This window comes from Mustela nigripes, chromosome 6 (genome assembly GCF_022355385.1).
Source record: "Mustela nigripes isolate SB6536 chromosome 6, MUSNIG.SB6536, whole genome shotgun sequence".
Classification (NCBI taxonomy): domain Eukaryota; kingdom Metazoa; phylum Chordata; class Mammalia; order Carnivora; family Mustelidae; genus Mustela; species Mustela nigripes.
The window spans coordinates 75,056,538-75,074,394 of NC_081562.1; the positions used below are offsets into that span (position 1 = coordinate 75,056,538).

Here is a 17,857-nt window from a genome sequence, read left to right on the forward strand (position 1 = left end):
TTAGCCCACTGAGCCACCCAGGCGCCCCGTAAATACATCGTAATAAAGGCACAAAGAAATACGCTCTGGCTGATATGCTTTAGCATGGAGTAGAACTGGGGTGAATTGTGCATTCTCCTTTGTTCTTTCCAATGCTGTTTGGTTGTGTGTGTGTGTGTGTGCGCACCTGCGCGTGCACACACCAATGTGTAAGTGTGTTTTTACATGAGCATGTAGCACTTTTCTAAAACTTAAGTTTTTGTTTTGTTTTTTTAGAGCGCCTTTGCTATTTTCATGAGGTAATCCACTGTTTTCCAACTATTCCTACTGAATGCCAGAATAAAAATAAGAGTTCCTTGGGGTGCCTGGGTGGCTCGGTCGGTTAAGCATCTGCCTTCTGCTCAAGTCATGATTCCAGGGTTCTGGGATGGAGCCCCACATACGGCTCCCTGCTCAGGGTAAGTCTGTTTCTCCCTCTCCCTCTGCCTGCTGTTCCCCCTGCTTGTGCTCTCTCTGACAATTAAATAAATAAAATAAAAATTTTTTTTAAAAAAGAGTTCCTTGCTAAGTGATAAGAACTTTCTATATACTTGAATGATTTTATCCCATACAATCTTCATAGCAACTATACAAAAAAGAACTTCTCTCATTTATAAACCAAAGCAGAGAGAGATTAATTTATCTAAACTTAGTTGACAATATATGGAGCTGCAGTAAATCCAGATATTTCAGTCTCTAAACTTGTGCTCTGCACTTTATTCCACCATTTCCCTTACTACTTTACAACACTTGAAACTATGTATCACCATTTTCCTCAATCCCTCCTGGCGCCTGCTCTAAAAGTAATAGCTGCTTTCAGCTAACTTGCAAACAGCTAGATGGGAAATGACCTTGCACACATTTTAAATAATTTTCAGGGTTTATTACTTCTCCCAGAGTCATTGCATGAAGCATGTTTGCAGGTGACAATCACTTGTTCAAACACCAAAAGCTAGTGACCGAGAGAGGTCCACAAATCACCACCAAGTAGAAAGCTGAAGGCTAACCTACTCTGTCAACATCAGCTCAGAGGTAGCTGCCTTCCACACAGCTTCAAAAATATATTGGTCACATGACTAGGTTTTCTCACTCTCTGTGTCCTTGTCTATAAGTTGTTGAGCAACATATTGCTTCTATGTGTTTTAATAAGTAATATGTCTTCAGGCTCAACATTGAAAAAAAAAAAATCTTGCAAGGGTACCTTGTCAGCTCTCTTTAAGACTTGAGCAACCAATGCACAGACTATGCCAGTGAGAAAAGCATCACGTGCTTATGAAGGTAAGGTTAGGCTGGCTGGGTTTTGTTTTGACTGGTCCTCCAGATTTTAAGGAACATCTTCTGTAATTTCTTTGGATCACTGATCATAGAACAATTGAGAGGTCCTTAAGAACAATCTGAAAATCAGCAACAGAGTTTAAAGAGACAGAATTAATCTGCAAAGGAAATTTGTTTGTAAACATAAATGACCAGGCGAACAGGGAGACTGAGAATAATTTTCTAATATGCATCTGTTACCTTTGTCACAAATGATTAGACTAGGAATTTGCCCCTGACTCAAAACACTCATCTAGGGTCCAGAAAATAAATAAACAAACAAATAAACCTCATTAGCAACTATGAAGCCATGCTGCTTACAGTATTTTATAAATCCTATAAAATAATGGAATGAAACAGGTATAGGCAATTGTTCACCCATGTCTCCTTGTACCTGCCTTTATACAACTGATTTTTTTCTCAAATCAATTGATGTTACACTCTCCCCTGTACCTATGCCTTCCAGTCATGGTTCCCATTCATTTGGGATGCTCTACTTTCCTCTCTTCAACTATACATTGAATAAATAATTATCAAATACTATCCAAATGCAAAACATTGGTCTAGATACTAAATAGATACAAAGGTAAGAGGGGTGCCTGGGTGGCTCATTCAGTTAAGCGTCTGCCTTTGGTTCAGGTCATGATCCCAGAGTCCTAGGATCATGCCCCACATGGGGCTCCCTGCTCAGCAGGAAGCCTGCTTCTCCCTCTCCCTCTGCCTACTGTTCCCCTTCTTTGTGTTCTTTCTCTGTCAACTAAATAAATAAAATCCTTAAAAAAAAAAAAAAAAAGGTGAGTAAGACTCAATTCGTGTCCTATAGGAATTTATAATTTAATAGTTGTCTGATACTCTTTCAAATGTTTATTCAACAAGGACCAAGTTACTGAGTGACAGAAATAGGATTTGGTATTGGAGACTGATATGAACACATAGGCTCCTGACCCTAGGTCATGTATACTCTAATAAGGGGACAAATTTGTAAACAAACATATGCAGCAGAATGTGGAATGTGTGTAATAAATTCATTACAGATGACAGAAAGGGAGGGACAGTCAATTCGATCCGAAGGATCAGGGAAAGTAGAGTCTACGGAGTCTACGGAGTCTATCGAGTGACATAACAAACTGAGGCAAAACTATCCCCCAGAGAACCAAGGTTTCAACATCTAGTTCTCTCAGGAAATGCAGGTGGTCTGAAATGACTTAGAGTTTAGGAGAGAGTTTTTTAGAAGTCAGTAGGGAGAAAGAGGGTGGCAGTACATGGAGAGAGAGAGAGAGAGATGAGGCTGAAAAGCTAGGTCAGGGTTTGTGAAGTTCTCATGGACTTAATACATAGGCAATTGGGTTTTCTTTTTTTTTTTTTAAGATTTTATTTATTTATTTGACAGACAGAGATCACAAGTAGGCAGAGAGGCAGGCAGAGAGAGAGAGAGGAGAAAGCAGGCTCCCTGCTGAGCAGAGAGCCCGATGCGGGACTCGATCCCGGGACCCCAAGATCAAGACCTGAGCCGAAGGCAGTGGCTTAACCCACTGAGCCACCCAGGTGCCCCCAGGCAATTGGGTTTTTAAACAAGAGAGTAAAAGTATGATAATATTTGCTTTCTGAACAGGCCTCTAGCAGGTCAATGTACAGGATTAATGGCAGGAAGGAAGAGGGTGGCCATAGCTGGATGTGAGGTGGGGAGAGGCGAGGAACGTCTGCCATGGCACCTACAGGAGTCAAACAGGTCTGGACACAGTCAGAAGCAGAGAAGTCAGCCCTATTAAAGAGGCAAGATCAAGGCTTGAGGCTCAACTGGCAGAAACTCTACAGGGCTTGGGGGGATAGAGAAAATGGTGGGGAGGACTTAGTCCCTTGAGGGAAGCAAACTGGAATTCTCAGGAGTCCCCATACATCCTTTGAAAAATCTCTGAAGCAATTCTGATGATGATAAACCCTTGTTTAGAATAGCTGGTGGAAATCATGCTCCCAAAATGAAAGTGATACAACCACCTGGTAATTTCATTTTTTTAAACCACAGCTTTTTATGCATGTGCTAGAAATGTTCCTCAATTGTCATCATATCATCTTTCATTAAAGTAATTCATCCATTTACTGCCCTCACTGAAACAAAGTAGCTTTAATTTTTTTTTTCTTCCTAGTAAGAACCACTATTAAAGTCAGTGTCTCCGGAAAGATTCAATGTAATCAGGTGGGATAAAACATTTTAGGCAAAATACAATCAACTGAACACTGAGATATCACAAGTACTTCAAAAATTCTTTAGCCCATCCAACAAAACTTTATAACCAGACAAGTGCAGGGAACAACATGGCTTACAGATAGTAACTTAAGTAAATATGCTCATTTTTTACTTGTGCACATAAAAAGAAGTTCTGTAGGTTTTTCTCCCCCTTTTCTATAGAAAGTACTATTTCCTCTTCCATCTTCCTGTGAACACTTTTTTTAGTTGAATTTAGACTTTTCTAAAATTCTGTTTACCCCTTTATGACACAAATTTAAAACTGGTAGGAAAAAAAAAAACAGGGTCTGGCAGAAAGTATAGTAGCAGGTATGAAACTTATTGCTTCCTGAAGAGGCCAAGCCACCAAACAGTTCTTCTTACGATTCTACCCAAGTGAAACCATCGTGGGCTGCTCTACTTTATCAGTTCACCACATAACTTACTAGAAACATCTCTCTCCAAGACAAAAATCTTCCCTTGGTCAAAGATATGTTCATTTTCTTATTAAGATATGTTATATAGGATCTCATCATACATACAAATTCTATTATTTCTCTATTTTGCATATTTTCCATCCCATATTAAATAAGCAAGTCAGCTGCTACTGTTTAAAAGTATTAAGTGTCTACTTCTAAAACTAGTTTTGTTATTCAGAGGCAAAGTCAGTTCATTTAAAATTTTTGTCTCTCATTTGTTCACAAATAAAACTTTATGGGATGTTTTATATACACTAAGTAATACTGAGCAACTATATGCTTTTATTAAATTGTACTGGTAAAATGAGCCATTTAAATGTTCTTACTATATACAGAAACCAATATTTTAAAAAATATAGACATAGACAAATGCATGTGTGTCCAGATTCATTCTTCCAATCTGTCCATAAGGCAGCAAATATCTATTAACAATCTTCTAACGTGCAGAGCAAACAGGTTTTTGAAAATCAAAAATAAGACAAATATGCACTCAAAATTGCATAGAGGTAGAGGAGACAAACATGCAAAAAACCTAAATAATTACATCAAAATAAAAGTGCAAGAAATGCAGTATAGGAACTCAAAAGAAGAAATGATTAATTCCAGTTCAGGAATCTAATAAAACATTATGGGGTTGCTACAAGTGAGGTATACAGGCATAGCAAACTTCATTTGGATTTGCTTTACTGTGATTCACAGATACTGTATTTTTTTTACAAACTTAAGGTTGTAGCAGCCCCATGTTGAGCAAGTCAATCAGTGCTATTTTCCCAGCATCATTTTCACACTTTGTGTCCATGTCACATTTTGGTAATTCTCGTAATATTTCAAACATTTTCATTATTAGTATATTTTATTTGTTAGAGTGATCAGTGAACTTTGATGTTACACAAGGGATCTGGAGATTGGCAAGTACTCCACTTTGGCTAGAGCCCCTATCTGAGATGTGACTGTCAGGGGATGGAAATCTGTCCAGGATGAGGGCAGACACTCAACACCATGCTAAAGCTGCTTGGATTCTCTTTTGTGAGAAAAAGAGAAAGACTGAAAGTTTCTGCAAAAGGAAAATCACACAATTCATTTATTTAATAGGAATTTAATAGAAAGCTAACTACACAACATCTGAAGAATAGACCAAAAATGTGAATTCTGGAGTCACAGAGAATAGTTCAGAGGATATTTTAATATTCTGGGGGGAAATACAGCTTCCTGAACAAGAAGGTTGGCAGCAGGAATGAAAAGGAAGCGCCAAATACTTTGGCGAGCTGAGCCAAATAGGAAGTTACAGTGATTGATCAGACACTGGTAAGTAGGTTCAAGATTGTAACAATAGGTAACTAATAGTATACATGTCACTTGGTATCAGTTGACTTTTATTTAAAAAATCAAATACAGCATGTTTTCCCACAAAACTGAGATTTTCCTTAAGAATCTTTCCAGGTGCTACTTCAGGCAGTCAGCACTTCGTAACAAGTAATCAGTCAACAAAAAATTGAATCCACTTGCCATTTCCACTAGAAGCTCTGTATTTGCCAAGATATAAATGGTGGTGGGTGGGGGGAGTGACGTATTACAAAAGTCAATTGGAAGAAAGGCATGAATATTTTTAATATCTAACATTATTCATTTGCAAGATAAAGAAAGCCAGCTATAGATCTCTACTGAGAGGAAAAACTAGAACAGCAATAGTAGAGCCTGGCGTCCCTTTGGGACAATATTAAGTGAAATGAGGACTATGAAGTAGGAAGTGGTTGGCATTAGAAATAGTCTACCTTAATCCCTTTGAAAACTCAAACACTAGCATTAGGATCCAAGTTTTCAAATGGGGACTGACAATCCTAACATTCCCTTAAATCTAAGCATGTTTATATTGTATTTCAAGGTCCTATTTCCAGTGTCATTGAATTAACAAGCTCTGAGTGACACCCCAGGTCATTTAGACCAGGGACTCAAACTTTCATAGAAGGTGATGCCCAGAGAACTGGTAAAGTTGTCAAAGTCACGGAGCCAGTGTCAGGAACAGAATGAAAACTTGGAGATTTCCACTATACTTGACTGGCACATTCCACAAGGAAGAAAGAAGTCACATGAATGACATTCAAATGACAAATGACCTAAGCAACGGCAAAGAAATGACAACCATTTAACTTAAATTGTGAGACAAATCTTGAGATGAAAATCAATTATCTTTTTGCTAGTATATTTCAAACTTCTCTCCAAAAATTTAATTTAATTTAAATTTAAATTACCAATTAAGAGAAACATTCACTATCAGTTTAATATTGATTATGCCTCCTTTTCCCAATGCCTACAAAGAGGCTTTAGATGAAACCTCTAACATAAAATCAATGGCAATCAACTTTCTAGTATTTCTGCTTCCACAATTAATTTGAAAGTTAAGATATCCAAGTAAGTCAGACAATGAGCCATGTCCAAAACTTGCTCACTCTCTCTCTCTTATTCTTTGCTTTATAGCTGGGAAACATGAAAACCTACTGAAGACATTAAAGAAGAATGATTGAGGTTTCAATTACCTAGAAAACCACAAATAATGTGATATTACCTTTAGGGGAGTACATTTAGATTAAAAAAAAAAAAAGATTTGTAAGCATGCCCACATCATTATACATATTGAAAGGACACAATAATAAGGATCTGCTGGCAATGAGAAACAAATTTCTCAAAATGATTCTAAAACTACTATTATACTAACTAAGGCTGAGATATGCATTGGTTTCAACCAGGTACTACAACTATAATCATACCTTGTTGATTGCACTCTCTAACAGTTGAGATTATTGCTAATAAAATTAATGTGTCACTTGCGATACATATATATAGATACATGTATGAAAGGACAGAGAACAGCTAATTAGCAATGTAGAAAACAACGACTTTTACGAAGTCACATCACAGTTCAGTCAGTCAGAATACTGTGCTGACATTTTCAATATCTAAATAACTATTTTGTTTATATGGAATTCTGAAGAGCATATTTGCCATGAAAGGAGACCCCAGAATTTATTACTGGCAAGTTAAGTGGTGACTTCCTCATTATTAAGAAAGCAGAGGACTGACATGACAGAGCTTGCAGTCAGTTCTCAACCCCAGTGGTAAGTATGAATGTCACATCGTCAATTCAATTAATTTCCCTCTACTTTTCATTTGGCTGGTTTGTCACCTTTGTCCAGCGTTTAGCTTTCATCTCACCCTGCCTGCTGATTTCTAGTTAAACAGTCCCCTCATTACTTAATCTCCCACAGCTTCATTAGGTAACTCAGCAGCAGAAAAGAGGTAAGAATCAATACTTGGAAATTAAATATCAAATGGTTAAGGTTTACATCACTCATCTAAACTGTTCTACCCAAGCTCTCACCAATAGGGGAAAGAAAAGGCACAGTATTCTATATCCCCTTTGTGATGGTATAGATATCATGTGTTATAATTATGTCTCTCAGCTTTGTCATTTCTCTTCAGCCACCAACACATCAATACGGAGAGAAAAGAATCCCACCTACCCTTAAAGCCTAAAATATATAACTTACAGAAGAATGCCAGACTATGTCTGGTGGACAGAAGCTTATACCTAAGAATTAGACATATATGCATTGGGAACTCAAGCTTGCCACCTCCTAGGTGTGTGACTTAGGCCAAATTACTTACATTCTCTCTGAACCTCAATCTCCTCACCTGTAAAATAGGACATAAACCACCTGTTTCGCAGAATTGTTACGAAGACAGAGTGAATTAGAATATGTTAAATGTTTTCCACAGTCTCATGCAGATTTAGATTTTGACTTTAAGTAAAATATATAGCAAATGTCGACAGTTTTCTTGTTTCCTGATGTCATTAGTGCAGCTTATAACTGCATACTTATAATAAAGAGAAGTACTTACTTCCCAGGGACTGTCGCTGATATTTTGATTCTTCAGAGTTTCACAAAGTTAACTGATAATTCCCTCAATGTTTGGAGTATTATTCTTTGTAGAATAAACTTGACAAAATGTCTCATAACTAGAACAAGAATACCCGAGAGCCAACCTCCCTGCTGAAGAGGCATTAACATGGATGGTTGTCATACGTTTGGAAACATTTAAGGTATTACATGTCAGGGAGTGAACAATGGCTTTTGGGGCAAGGCACCTTTTAAATACATCTCACTTTATTATTGATGATCAAAGCTTCATCCTCCTTCAGACTGTGTTGTCATCTACTCGGATGTTTTATCTCGTGTCCAACACAAAAGAACTGTCTAAGTGTCAGTCTACTGATTTTATTGGTAGGATACCAGAATGTGCTAGAATGTGCTTCCATTCTAAAACTTTGTTGTTAAGCACTACTTCCTATCTGTCGAATCCCACTGGGTCCACACGTCTAATTGCATGTGTGGGTGTAGGGAAGCCATGGAGTACAATCCGTAGACATGCCCTATGCACTTCCAAATGCATACTCTTCTGACCACTTTTCCTCTGTATATCCTCTACATTTAGGTGTATGAGATGGGCTATCATTATCATCTTAAACATGAAGCTTTATGTCACCTTGCATTGCATGTTTCTATGACTCCCCCAATTGAATATAAATTTGTCCAAAATACAGGTACCCTGTCATCTATGTTGCTTATATGCTACCTAGTAACATAGTCATAAGAAAATGAGAGACTTAAGAGACTAACAGCTCTTACGTGCTTTTCTTGTGAAAGGCACAATCCTGGGCACTTTACAGATTTATTTCATTTACCTCTCCAATAATACTATAAATTTGGTTTTTAAATCATTTCTGTATTACTGATTAGGAAATGAGATTCCAAAAGTTGAAATAAGTTACCCAAAATAGCATTCAAAAGGGATAAAAATGGGATTTAAAGACATCTGTCTGACTCCTAATTCCATTTTCTTGCTGCTACACTCTGCTGCCCCAAATTCTCATTAATCTTTCAATGCAACTTTCTCATGAGAATAAAAGTATTTAGAAAGGTGCAGCCAGTAGTTTAGACTTGAGTCTACTTATTTAAAGAGGAATATGGGGGAAACAACCAAAATAAGCTATTAAAATCCCCTTGAGAAGACAGCTTATTAATAACTTCAGCTCTAGAAAACTATCCCAGGGAAAAAAAATAATCATAGCTGTTTTCAAGTGTTCATGAATAAGAATGCTCATTAGCATTATTCTGAATAGTAACTTTCTGAAATAAATTTTGGAACATAAGAGATAAGTTAAATAAATACACTAAGTCCATAAAACAGATTACTTCACAAACATGGAGGATTATTTTTCTCAAAACCTAATGATAGTAACATATACATGATACAAAACAAACAGAAGTACAGAACATAAATTGTATAGAATATAGTACGATCCCTTTATATAATGTGTGCATATCAATTTTTCAGTTAACATCATTTGAAACCTATTTACACACTAATTTCAACTTCTTGTGTTTTTAAAGAAGGGTAGAATATGTCTAAGAGATAAACTAAAGGGACTGTGGTGGAAACCTCCATTGCTGTGTTTGAACTCTTTCCTTCTTTCACCATAGATAATAAGAACAGTGAACGCATCTGCCTCAAACTGGGCCAATCCCCGCTGGACCAAGCAGATTCTCTCTCTTGCAATACCCATTTGCTTTCCCAGGTGGTCTGGAACTGTAACTGTAACATAAAAACTTGCAAAGCATATGCCACCAGTGGACAGAGAAACAGAAAACAAAGTCTCCAAATTGAGACAGAATAGGGAAATGGAAAGAAACATGTGAAAAGGAGAAGAAAGGAAAAAGCGTACAGAGCTTCAATTACCTTCCTATTTCATTCACAATACACATACACAATACAAAGCAAGCTGTTACAACCGTCCATGGATTATGAAACCAGACCGCCTCACTTATTCCACGTAGAGAAGCAAGACCACAACAGTGCCGACCTTGACACTGTTATTTCTAACAGTGACAGTCCAACAGCAGCAAAATTTTTTTTCCTTTGTATAATCTTACAAAAGGCCTAAAAACAGTGATGTGTATATAAGCAACTTGTTTAACTGTGAGCTCTCCAAAAAAAAAAACACTGAATGCAGAGAAGTGTGTGTGTGCATGTGTGTATTTACATAATTTATTATAAATTTTACTGATATAAAATATGTGTAGCTGAGCACACATCTTTTAGACAATAAGAGTATATATGGTATTTTCACTGTAAATTCCAGAGGGCCAATTGATTCCCACAGAACATCTTAAGTGCAGACAACAACAAAACAAGCCCTGATCTGCAGTATTTACCAGTTTCCATGGTATAAATACTCCCACCACAGCCAACTTCACCCTACCAATGTGACATCACTGAACAGGGACGGAAGAGATGAGCAGCAGCACCTGACACATAATACTGTCACCTCGCCGATCAAAAAGATAGAGCACAGGTGACAGGAAAGAGTATAGATAATAGTAAATTGTAGTAAAATCTTTAGGAAGTGATAGCTTTTGAGTATGTCTTAACTTTGTTTTAAAATATAATGTATTTCATTTTAGGTTTATATGATTTTAATGTTTAATAATTGCCATATTTAACAACTGGTGCACAGATTCCGGTCTCAATCCAATTCAGACCAGCTCCAGCACACATGCCTGAAAAGTATCTCCAAATATCTGAGGACAGGTACTGCTAATCCAGACCAAGGGACTACAGTCAGTCATTTGCTCATCAAACATTTTAATGTGCATTATCAGCACATGTGAAAAGTCCAGATTCCTGGGCCCCAGTCTGAGAGATTTTGAGAGTATATCCAGCGCAGGGACCCAGAAGTCTGTGTTTTAACAGGCAAGCAACCATCTCCGTGCCAGACCATTACCCAGAAAACATCCGCATCCAGAATTTGTTCACTACATATTCTGTGCCCGGCTCAGAACCCATGGACATGAAAGAAACAAAACTTGTCCTCAAGGTGAATACAGAAACCAAGAATCATAATGTAACTCTAATACTGGTACCTACCAGCTGCTTTGGGAAAATAAAATCCACTTTGGGAGAGGAGTCCTGAGAGAAATGTTGTTTGACCTGCGTCTTAAAGGAGCACCAGCTAATCAAAATGACAAGGGGGCAGGGAGGAAGGGGTGTTCGGGGCAGAGAGATGGGGGGCAGGTGCATAGCCACACAGGTGAAGAGGACTCCGTCCACTAGATACCAGCACATTCTTTGGGGCTGTAAGACTGATTTTGCAGCCACATTTCATCTGTCATCAGCTTTAGCGCATATTAGACTAGTTAAATCATGGTGTTCCTGTGAGGAGTGGTGGTAGTTTAGGCAGAAAAGTCATGGCCAGGTCGGGTGGAACTTTACAGAATGCCTAGCACAAAGTAGGTGCTCCTATTCTGTATTCCTCCTTCAACATGAGTGTTTAAAATTGGTTTTTATCACCATAGATTATCACTGCCAAAGAAGTTACAAGTGGCGGCTAACTTACAAAGTCTACAACACAGAACGCTCTCACAATTTTTTAAATAGACAAGCTATCTCCTCAATCAGAGAAAATGACCAAAATTATGTGTTAAAAATAGTTCCCCAAACCTAAGTTCCAGGGAAATGAGTGATTGCTACATTATATTTTTCTCACTGGTTTTGTCTCATCCTAATTAAGCTGTTTTCCAAATCCAATGTGAATGTTATAGATGTTATTTTATGTTTCTGAGGTTGTATCTTTTCGGCTATTGGCACTTTAATTAGGTAACCCAATTAACTTTAAAAATCTATGAAGTAACATAATGAAGAAAAACGACTCCAAGAACCACACGATGGGTTGAAGGGAAGTCATAGAGTAGGAGTGTGTCTCTACCTAAACAGCTAGAAGAGTGGACTTGTCACCCTAACACAGCAAGTCTGTGGCCTCCTCCTTGTCATGCTATCCCTTCTCTAATGCAAACCATGCACATTAATCTCACCTCCCCTCAAGCCCCATCTCCTCCTTGTAGAACATTCCAAGCACTCCACTGCACAGTGATCTCGTCCCTCTCCATGCATGATCCTCATCTCTGGATTTAGTCCTATGTGATCACATATTACAGAATACTCATCTCCCAACCAGACTTTACATTTTCAGAGAACTTCCCTTGCCATATGTCATGGAACAGGGCATAACGCTAAACATACAAAAGACGTTAAACATTTGGTTAGTAAATAGACAAAATGATCTCCATGAATTATATTTAGCTTCAAGCTTCAATTGCTGATTTCTTCACCTCCCCCCAAATGAAGATGAAAATGTCATAAAGACTTTTAAAGGTCTCAGATTGGGGACAAAGAAAGGAGGTTATCAAAAGGGATTCTAATACTGGGTGCCTTTTTAAGCATCAACAAATCATCAGACATCTCTAACACAGAAAAAGAAGGGAATTCCTGGCTTTGCTTGCCCACAGTAAGACTGAGGGGTCTACAACTGAGCCTCGTTGCTAAGTGAAAATCCCCCCCCTCAAAACATCCTAGAATATAAGCTCTTATACTCATCAAAGAAGAGAGAGCGAACAGGTATCCCAAGGCTGCCTCTATCCTGTATTCTTTAACAATTTACTAAAATACAAAAGAAAAAGACAATTTACAGAATTCCAAACTGAATTATATATAATACATTTATTCAGTAAATACTATTTCCAGTATCATAATAGCTAACATTTTTTAACACTTTTGTGTCCTACAGTATTTAAGACATCATCTTATCAAACTCTGATGTCATTCTATATGAGATAAACACCATAATTTTACTCATTTTAGAGATGAGGAAGCTCAGCTTAAGTACTAACTCCAAGGTAACAACATTGTTAAGTCACAGAGCCAGAATCTGTAATCAGGTCTCTTATCCCAAAGCCGAAAGGATACCATCTCTGTTTACAAGATTGAATTCCCAACAATGTTAAGTACTCTACGTACTTGGGTTCTATTCAGGACTTTTTTTTTTTAATGTGAAAACTTAAAAATTAAAAAAGCAGGACACCAAATCAGTGGTATGAAGAAAAGGCCAAACAAGGGTATGTCCAGGGTCTGAGGTACCAAGTTTAAACAAACTGGCTTAAAGCCAATTAACTATAGGATTCCACTGGCAGAAATACCAGTGAAGGTATTATTTCCCCATCAGTCCTAAAGAGTACTTGGGAAATTAGGATTTAATTTATAACACTTTTTTTTTAAGATTTATTTATTTATTTATTTATTTATTTATTTATTTATTTGACAGACAGAGATCACAAGTTGGCAGAGAGGCAGGCAGAGAAAGAGGAAGGGAAGCAGGCGCCTTGCTAAACAGAGAACAGGATGCGGGACTGGATCCCAGGATCCTGAGATCTCGATCTGAACCAAAGGCAGAGGGTAATTTAACCCACTGAGCCACTCAGGTGCCTCCTTATTTTATAACACTTTTATATTCATGTCAGGTACAGGCTACATGCCATTCAGGCTTCATAGAATGTTCAGCAAAGAAGAACTCTAGAAAATGCTTTTACTGTAGGACTTTTGGCCTTGCATTATGTGTGTATACTAATGACTTCCCTTGGGCATCCAAAGGCAGCTTCAGAATAAAGAAAAAGGCCTAGAAATTAATGTCTGAAAAGAGTTTTCCATATAGCCTCACCTGTTCAATTGACAGGAAGAAATCTCAGGCAGCCCTTAAAGCAAGAAACACAGTAGTAAGGGAAGAGTGCAAGCTTAGCTACCATTATCAGCATTGTTCCCACAGTCTGAGGTCAGCCTTAAGAGGAAGCAAGCAATCATGGGAAATAGTCTCAGGGATAGCTAAAGGTTATCCCCTATCCCCTAATTAACACCTCTACTGGTTTGTTGGTGCTTGAATTTCTACAAAAAGTGAAAATCCATTTCTTTGGCTTTCGACTCTATCTTGTGAAAATGCAAAATCAAATACTACTAGGGGGAACAGCATTTTAAGTTTCAGGGTTTATTTACATCTAAGATTCCCCAAGTTTGTTAGATTCCTTCAAGGCAAATTTTGCTAAGGAAAGGAATGCGAGGGTACTGAAAACAACCTTAGGGCCAAAGTGATTAGGACGTTAGTTTTTTCCAATGAGAGAGATCCTAGTATGCAAACAAGGGAGTGGGCTTCAGAGTCAATCTGATGCAAATTCTCCCTCTCCCGGCGGCCCTTATCAATTTATTATAGTCCGCCCCACCTCTTCTCAAAATCTACCGAGATACAGCAATTATGATGTTTTATTTACAGGAAAACTGACCCAAACAACGTCAGGCAAAGGAGTTGAAATTTACAGTCCTTGGGCAGAATGTCAGTTGTTATAAGCACTCCAACTGTGTCTACTTGCAGGAAGAAAGTCGTGACTTCCCAGATTTTGGGTAAGGCACACATTCGTCGGCAAAGAAAGCTGGAGCCGAAATCTCTACCTATCAGGCATAAAGCAAGAAGCCAGGAAGGGGGGGGGGGGGGGGTGCGGGGAAGCAAGCTGGAGGGCTCCAGGAAGTGGGTGGGGAGGAAGCGGCGAGATTTGGAGCCAACTGTAGCAATAGCAGGTTTGCACACGCCTAGCGAACGGAGTCCCGGGCCACTGCGTGCAGCGGTCACAAGCGCTCTTGGCAATGCTGTCCCCTTTGATTCCCGTATCACCCAAACACAACATCTCGGGTTTGGGACGTAAAAAGGGCTTGCAAAGTGGGCGGCGGCCGGGATTCCCGCCGCTGAGTCACAGCCCAGCCAACTTTTACAGCATTTCCCAGAAAGAAAATTAAGTCTCAGTTCCGTAGCCCACTACTCGCTTCCAGTTCGTGCTCTCCGCTCTGTCACTGCAGCTGGGGGGGGGGGGGGGGGGTGACTCAGACCCCAACTGGGGTGTTTCCCACTCGTCTCGCAACTTCTCACCCCAGCAAAGCCTCGGGGTGCCCCGAGCGCTTGGCAAGCGCTACCCACCAGGCAGATGAGAGAGCAGGAGGAGGGAGGGGAAGGGCTGCGTCCTCACCTGCAGGACACGGACACCTCCACCCGCGTGGCCGGGATGGCCGCGCTCAGCTGGTTCAAGTCCCCGATGCCCGCAGTGCTGGTGTAGCGGCTGTCCATCTTGGGGGGAGGCGCCGTGGACTTGTCCGGCGCCCACATCCAGAGCTCGGGCAGACTAAGGGCTCGGAGCCCAGCTCCCGACAGACGGGGATGGGGGTTGAGGGTGGAGGCAGAGGAAGGAGGGCGGAGGCAGCTCGCGGGAAGGGGGAGGGAGGGGGAGGCGGACCCGAGCAAAGCCGCGAGGGAACCGCGAGCCAGTCCTGGCCCAGGCCGAGGCTGCCGGCGAAGTGGCGCACGGGGCTCCCGGCTTCCCTGCCCCCTCCTTGCAGGCAGCAGCCCCAGCGGGAGACACTTCGTGATCCTTGCCAGGCTCCGAGTGCCAGGCTCTGAGGAGCCACCGGGCCGCCTGAGGAGGTAGGAGGCACTAGACCCAGACCCCAACCGTTTAGGAGAGCAAGCCCTGGCCGGCAGGGCGCGCGGCTGGGGTGTTGACTCCGCCTCTACACTCCCACTCCCGCCTCCTGGGCTGCGACTCCCTCCTGTCAATCAGGTGTGGACGGGAAGGTCACGCAGTTCGCCTGCCTGGGCTGGAAGCTGGAGGTGTGGGCGCCTCTGCCTGTTCCAAACTCCCCCCCTCGCAGGCGCGCCCCTCCTCACCCCGCGCTGGTCCTCACCGAAGCCCATGGAGGTCCTTCCCACTTTGCCTTCGGGCAGGTGAGCCAGGTCTCGGCTTCTGGACTGCCCACTCTCGGCCACTTGGGGGTTGGGGACAGTGGGACATGAGGACGATTTCCAATGTTCTGTATGCGGTTATAAAGTGACAGATCAAGATCTGGGACAAGTCTGGAACAGGATGAACTCTTGGGAGGGGTACTATTTGAGATTTAAGGGGACAGGTTTCCCTCCTCCCTCAGTTCCTCGAAACGTGGGGGTCAATTGTGACAGTCTTCCTATAATCAGGACTCTCCTGCGGCCCCCTCGCTTCCAAATGCTTGGAAGTTCGGACCTGAAACCTGGAGGTCACAACCGTTTAACGCAGCTTCCTTATCCCGACTCCCACCTACAAGATCCGAATGAAACTGGACGGACGGAAGCAGAGGGGAGCTGGAGTGAGCTCCGCATTTGGGAAACTGGAATCTGGGGCAGCCATACAGGTGCAAGAATGCCGAGGCATCCAACGTGTGGGGAAATTCGCGCGAGTCCCCTCCATCGCCCAGACCTTATTGGCGGCACCTTGCCTCCTGCCTCGCCCGTGCGCCTGCGGGTCCCCAGAGGTTAGCCAGCAGGGGGCGACCGAGGACGGGACGCGGCTTTCTGGGAAGAAGCGCGGAGACCCGACCCTTGTGCGCCTCCTCTTATCGCGCCCGGCACGGAGTTTGCGGCTGGAAGGACGAACTCAGAGAAGAACTCTTTTCGCGACTGAGAACTTGACATACGTTGTTAACATTTTAATCCATTTGGAGCCACCTGCCTAGAGAATCTGTAGAGTTGCCGGTGAGGACCTGTAGGCACTGTCTTGCCCCTTCCCCCTGCCAAGATCCTCCCCGCATTTCATCCTTGGTTTCTTTTCTTGATCTCCCAGCCCACCCCTTGTCATACCTTAAATCCAGAAGAAACTGTTTCTCTTTTTCCGTCTCTGATTAACCTGTAATCAGGTTAATTGGAAATGTCCTAAAGCTCCAGACATTTCTTATGCTGCCCAAAATTAATTTGGGGGACTAGACTTACGTGTGTTGTTGTTGTTTTTAAAGATTTTATTTATTCATTTGACAGACAGAAATCACAAGTAGGCAGAGAAGCAGGCGGGGGGGGGGGGGGGGGGGGAGCCCCTGCTGAGCAGAGAACCTGATGCGGGGCTTGATAACAGGACCCTAATATCATGACCAAAGACAGAGGCTTAACCCACTGAGCCACCCAGGCGCCCTTACGTGTGTTTTTTTAAGGTAACCAGACTTATTTCATAGAAGTCTACTGAAGAAATAAAAGGTGAGAACTTTAAAACAGTACCCAGCCTATAATCCTTTCCGTTTTAGTGAGCTATAACTGACATGTAATAAATTGCACATATTTAAAGCGTGCCATTTAATAAATTTCGATACATATATATTCCTGTGAAACCATCACCGTAATCAAAATAATGAGCCATTCCATCACCCCAAGTTTTCTCAGCCCTTCCTTTCACGACTAAAAACAATCCTCCAGACAAACCACTGGTCTATTTTATATCACTATAGGGAAGTTTGCATTTTCTGTAATTACATATGTATGGAATCATATAACATGTACTTTTTTGTGCGCGGCTTCTTCCACTAAGCAAAATTCTTTTGAGATATGTCCCCACATTGCTAAGTGCATCAATAGTGCATTTCTTTTTTGTTGTTGACTAACATTCCATTGTATAGATGTGCCACAAATTGTTTACCTATTGGCATGTTAGTGGACATTCAGTTTCTTCCAGGTTTGAGCTATTACAAATAAAACAGCTATGAACATTTATGCATCTTTATGCATCTTTATGTGGACATATGCTCATTACTTTTGGGTAAATACCTAGAAGTGGAATAGCTGGGCCATAAGGAGAGTGATTATTTAACTTTTTAAGCAACCATTAAACTATTTTCCAAAATAGTTTTACTATTTTCCATTCCCACAGCATTATATGAGTTTTGATTCTTCATACCCTTATCAGCACCTATTACTGTTACTCTTTTAAACTTTAGCCAATCCAATAGTTGTTTTAGGAGGTTAATGACTAATAATATTATTATTATGGGTCTCAGTGTGGATTAATGCCATTTTTATGTGCTAATTTGCGATCTGTATATATTC

General features: G+C 40.8%; 1 protein-coding gene across 1 annotated transcript in view; it reads right to left on the minus strand.

Annotated features, from left to right (window-relative positions):
• Window positions 1–15,142, minus strand: part of CPNE8 (copine 8) — a 216,630-nt gene extending 201,488 nt beyond the window's left edge. Inside the window, exon 1 of the mRNA XM_059404497.1 lies at window positions 14,991–15,142. Within this exon, the coding sequence (XP_059260480.1) occupies window positions 14,991–15,127 (137 nt within the window). The 5' untranslated portion in view covers window positions 15,128–15,142. The remainder of the gene's footprint in view (window positions 1–14,990) is intronic.
• Window positions 15,143–17,857: the final 2,715 nt, after the last annotated feature.